The 5,255-nt window shown below is 36.0% G+C and overlaps 2 protein-coding genes across 2 annotated transcripts in view; one reads left to right on the top strand and one right to left on the bottom strand.

Annotated features, from left to right (window-relative positions):
• Positions 1–268, top strand: part of LOAG_16811 (hypothetical protein) — a gene marked incomplete at its 3' end in the record, with an annotated part of 4,388 nt that extends 4,120 nt beyond the window's left edge. Inside the window, exon 8 of the mRNA XM_020449470.1 lies at positions 167–268. Within this exon, the coding sequence (XP_020306988.1) occupies positions 167–268 (102 nt within the window). The remainder of the gene's footprint in view (positions 1–166) is intronic.
• Positions 269–1,778: 1,510 nt separating this feature from the next.
• Positions 1,779–5,255, bottom strand: part of LOAG_16810 (hypothetical protein) — a gene marked incomplete at both ends in the record, with an annotated part of 8,086 nt that continues 4,609 nt past the window's right edge. The window contains 9 exons of the mRNA XM_020449469.1: positions 1,779–1,960; positions 2,202–2,435; positions 2,782–2,885; positions 3,033–3,205; positions 3,330–3,478; positions 3,566–3,758; positions 4,065–4,157; positions 4,231–4,419; positions 4,744–4,971. Of these exons, the coding sequence (XP_020306987.1) occupies positions 1,779–1,960; positions 2,202–2,435; positions 2,782–2,885; positions 3,033–3,205; positions 3,330–3,478; positions 3,566–3,758; positions 4,065–4,157; positions 4,231–4,419; positions 4,744–4,971 (1,545 nt within the window). The remainder of the gene's footprint in view (positions 1,961–2,201; positions 2,436–2,781; positions 2,886–3,032; positions 3,206–3,329; positions 3,479–3,565; positions 3,759–4,064; positions 4,158–4,230; positions 4,420–4,743; positions 4,972–5,255) is intronic.

The raw sequence follows: 5,255 nt of genomic DNA, 5'->3' as shown, positions 1-5,255 counted from the left end.
ATATATATATATATATATATATATATATATATATATATATATATATATATATATATATATATATATATATATTTGTATATATATCGGCATATGTCCGCATTTAAGTATTTCTAGAACATACACAGATGACCAATAGGCGATTTGGTTTTTGAATTTACACTTCCAGGTGTCACCGGTAGATCTCAAGCGAGCTTATTCCTTATTTATGGATCACAAAAGAAGCGAGAAGTTCTTGAACGATTATCAGAAATACTTCATCAATGACTGAGTTTTTATTGCTTGTTGAAAATCTCGTCATCCATTTTTGTTATTCTGATGGCATGGATAGGTGACCTTTGTATTTTTAAACGGTTTGTTATGCAATCTCCTTGGTAATTTAATTATTTCAAGCGATGAAAGTAATTCATCGGTTTTTCACTAATGCCATCTTGTCGCTTCATGATGTCCTAAATAATGGTTTTGATGTCCTTTTTCACCAGATATTAATCGATGTTCGAAATGTTTATAATCGTACTATTCACGATAGCATAGTCGGTAAAAATCAAAACAGCGGAAGCAATTGAAAGATCTCATAACTTACATTAACACTGTTGCTCGTATTTGAGTTGGAACGTCGACCTTGCATTGTCCTTGGTAGAGGATTAGATACCTAGCAGTAGCTCTGTCGCTCCCAAAATTCGAAGGCTCAAATATGTAGGCGGTTTGCATTTCCTACAACTTCAAATAGACTTTCAGTGCTTACAGACAAACTGACACATTTTGACACTTCCAATGAGAAAGGAACACACTACGAAATCATAGAGATTTGCTATGCTGCTGAAGTATAAACCGTACCCTAGCTTGGTTTTGCTTAATTTAATGAAAAGGATTTCAACTCAGTTACCTTATATCGAATCGCATTCATTTGCGCCATGTAGAATAGCAAAGGCAATTAGATCAATTCTGAATTACTGTTCACAATATTCCATTTCGTGACGCACGTCCCTTCTCTCCTTCCGCAATACATCACTCTTTTATCTGGACAACATACACAACTGAACATACTGGAAAGAAATGCATGCTGTGTGTTTAAGATTAACAACAAACAAATAGTTCATCACCGATAATTTCCTGGACAGTGAGATCTTCAACACACATTCAAGAGTTGACAAATTGCACTTAATGGGTTCAAACAGTTTGATCTTCGGAAATCTCACCCCGTGAAAATTTAAAAGTAGCCAGAGAGTAAATGCAAACTAAAATTTTGAACAGGAGTTCAACCTCAACCTTTTAGGTTAACAAGAGGTAAAGATGAAAGAAAAAAGAGAGATTGCATAATTTATACTCATAATTGGTTCTTTTCATGCTTACGTTCAGAAATGCATATATAAAAAATTATGGTTTTTAAATTCCTCATACAACTGATATCTAAATACGGCAAATTTGGTACACTGGACAAAAGATAGGATGAAGAAACACCCGCCTTAGTGAGCAAGCAAAGATATCCGTGACAACAGTGTACATATAAGTTCGAAACTCAAATAAGTGAACCAATGAGATCGATGAAAAACAAACACCAATGAGCAGGAAACGTCACATTAAAGTTGAAAACATTCATTAAAGGAATGCTGGTCAGAGTTTTCTCATGTTTGCAAACAGATTGAGAATGAACCTTTGGCGTGTAAATCGATTATTTAATCGATCCTGCCACAATCCACTGCTAAAAGAAAGTTTTCCTTCACATGATTTTTTCCAAAATCAACATAAATCTCAAATAGGTAATGCGTCTTGAAGATAAGCTACAAATCTTCACTGATGGAAGCATTCGACAACATCTGATTCAACTGCTTGGTTATAAGATCTATCAGTGCTTTCCTCCGAAATCGTCTTGCTTCACGCAGCGCGTAACGCAAGCATATCCTACGATCCACGATACAAAGATCTTCTATTTCCGTACTCTGCATCGACATTACTTTTTCAGCTGAAATATTCGTATTTTTTTTACGAATTTGCGAATAAAAAGAAGGCATCATTCCTGTTACGATTCTATGTTTAACATGCGTATGTCCATCAAGCTATCGCAGATGGCCTCGCAGATAAAAGCTGTTTCAAATTTGTGCTGCCAATAGAAAAAAATGGGAATGGGAAATCTCGTCCTCTCAAGAAGTCCTAGTAGTGAAGAATAATTAATCAGACGTTAAAATTACGCGAATAATACATACCGTTTGCCAGCTTCCTTACAAATTTGCCCAAAAGTAATTTTTTCGCCTTCAATGCCGATTCTTCTAAACGTGATGCACCTTCCAAACGTGATTTCTTGTCCAATGGTGAAAATTGAGACCTTGTTGGGGAGAGCCTTTTCAGAGACTTCTCATGCACATCACCATTCAATCTACGTTCAGAATTATCGTTTAAACCTGATGTAGACGGTCTGCAACCTGAACCAGTAGCTGATTCTGAAAGTACTAGAACACTATTTAAGTAAGCACATGCTGAAACGCATTTTCATCTGGTCATAAGTTTATAGCTCTAACAAACTCTCGAACAAAGACGAATTCCTCCAGTTGTCTTTTAATTTAGTTCAATCTTCCAATTTGAATCAAATTTCCAGCTGTGTTAAGATTAGGCATGTGCTTACTTTTGTGTTTCTCATTGTTACATCACATAGAACTGACTAAAAAGGTTCTATGTGATGTAACAATGAGAAACACAAAAGCTGGAAACAAACATCTACATTACGAATTCAGAAATCGCGCTGTTACGGGGAAGATGATCTCTTATCATCTGATGAAGAAAACTCACGAGAATCTTCGGGAAAGAGATCGGAAGTGAGAGAAGCTGATTCGAGATCGGGTAAAGAAGAAACAACCGATGAACATAAGGATGTGCTGCGCCGTCGTCGTCGCCTACAATTAGTAAAATGATGTGACATTCTCAAACTACTTTAGAAAGAGATCAAACACAATCAGATCTCCTCAGCAAGCAGGATAATTTCGAAAATTTCACAATATTTTGCGAAAATTGAAAGATACAGAAAGTTTAAAAACGATTACCGCCATTGAGACAAGGAATCAGCTGCTAAAGGTCCCGCCTTTCGTCGTGGTGGCCGATTACTATCTGCGCTTGAAGTACTTGAACCCGAAGACAACCGTTTTTTCGAAGTTTCTACTTTCGGAGAAGTTCCCAGTAAGTTCCCTTCACCTACTTCATCCACTGCCATAGTCTTCTGCAACATATAACCATAACAGAAGAACTTAACAAAAACTGCAATTGCAAAATATATGATTTAAAAACATAAAGTTTTTCCCAATTTTATAACTTAAAAGCAAAAAAATCTCATGATTACATACCTTATCGATTTTAAATGGGTTCCCGAACGCATGTGCACGAATTGCTTGAGGTTCAACTTCTCTAAGTGGACCACGCCCCACAGCCTCAAGGCTCTTGATATATTCCTGATAATTTCCCATCTGATTAATGGGAAGATTATGCAAATCCTCTGTAAACAAATATAATGTGACAAAAAGACTTCAGATTAAAAAATGTTAGAAGCAGTCAAACAAAAAATAGAAGCAGTGAAACAAACCGGCATGTTGCAATTTGATACTAGTACCCGGTCGACCACCTTCAAATACCGGTATCTGCCCTACGTTGAGCTGTTGCGTTAAATTGATTCGCATTTTTTGCACTTGTTCGAAGAGCTTACCCCGTCTAATTTCAAATGGATTTCGAAATTGTAAAGATGGAGCAATCAGTATTTTCGGAATGTCAACTTGTACCTGTAATTTTGTTTGCATACTTGACTTGTATTCGTCCAAGCTTTGTAGTACTAACCTGTAGTTAATCACAATATCTACCCGATCTAACGCGATAAATTTTGATAAAAGTTGCATCTTGCAGTGTGTATTACAGGTAAAGAATGCAATTAATAACTCAATAACTCTAGCTCAATGCAAATAACTCTAGATACGAGGACAAACGATGTACAAGCAGTAAAAACAGTAAAATTTGGTCATACGTAAAAATTGTACTTGACAATAAAAACTGCTCAACGAAAAAAAAAGCAAAAACAAAAAACGAAAAACCTGAAACCCATGAAAACTGTCCATATCACTACACCCAGAGACCCTTTTTATGCTTCGGCTATCCCGAAGACGCGAACGCTTCTGAACACCAACCTAAAACAAATCACAAAATAAACGACTACGTCCAATTTTAATGCAGTAAGCATTGCTTATATATAAAACAGACCAATGATATAAGCGGGACCGAGATTTGTAATGATGCTGCCACAGTACTACATAGTGATTCAAATTCTTCTCGAGCCATATGCTTCACTTTCGCAATGTACGACAATATGTTATACGAATATTGCTGGACTTGATCAGGTTCCAACATTGGATGGGAAATATTTAATCGATTAAATGCCTTTTTTAATGGCTAAAAAGGATTCCAGTTTTAAAACTGTAGAGTAATAACAAATACAGAACTGTCCCTTCAAGCTTACTCCGAGTTATAAAAACATCATAAATGTGAAAATCCTGACTCACACCAATACAAATTATGTACTACTTCATTCTCCGATAATCGAATAACCATCTATAATGATGCTACATATAATACTATATATGTGCGTTAATGATATGAAGTTAGAACTGCACTGAACCCCATATCCGCTGATTATTAAATTGTGTGAAAAGCGGTAATGGTTAAAAAGCATTATCAAACAAATGATGCAATTCTGATTGCAAAATTAAAATCTACCTGCACATAGTAACTTGGAACTGTGGTCAAGTACTTCTCCAAACGCAATCTCCAGGAATGGCTATTTCTGGCTTTTGAGTCCATTTTCATTTCCTCAATTAGTGGAAGCAAAAGCGGATAATTATAAGGCATTATAAATAAATTTACACATGATAAATTGGTGGCCGCTTTGAGGTATCCAAAAGGAGCCGGTGAACTTCCGAGTACACTTGAATTATGAACAAAAACCTGAAAATTTCACTAGTCCTAACAAAAGATTTAAATACAGTGATCTCTTCTTTGCCGATGAATTTCCGAGTTTGCAACCCGTCACATAAATAAGACAAGGTATATGGACTTGACCAAGAGAATTACTTTGCCAATCATCACTGAGCTTCAACTCACTTCCTCGTTAAAGTTCCACTGGTTTAAATATCTCGTCTTCAACTGACTAAGATGCCTACTCCTGAACTCATTGAGACTTATGAAAATACGTCCGCACAAATAATTAAAAAAAGTTAGGAGAACTCGAC

This window comes from Loa loa (assembly GCF_000183805.2).
Source record: "Loa loa unplaced genomic scaffold supercont3.21, whole genome shotgun sequence".
NCBI classification, from domain to species: domain Eukaryota; kingdom Metazoa; phylum Nematoda; class Chromadorea; order Rhabditida; family Onchocercidae; genus Loa; species Loa loa.
The sequence above is the reverse complement of the archived record's forward strand: the minus strand, read 5'-3'. Positions and strand labels throughout refer to the sequence as shown.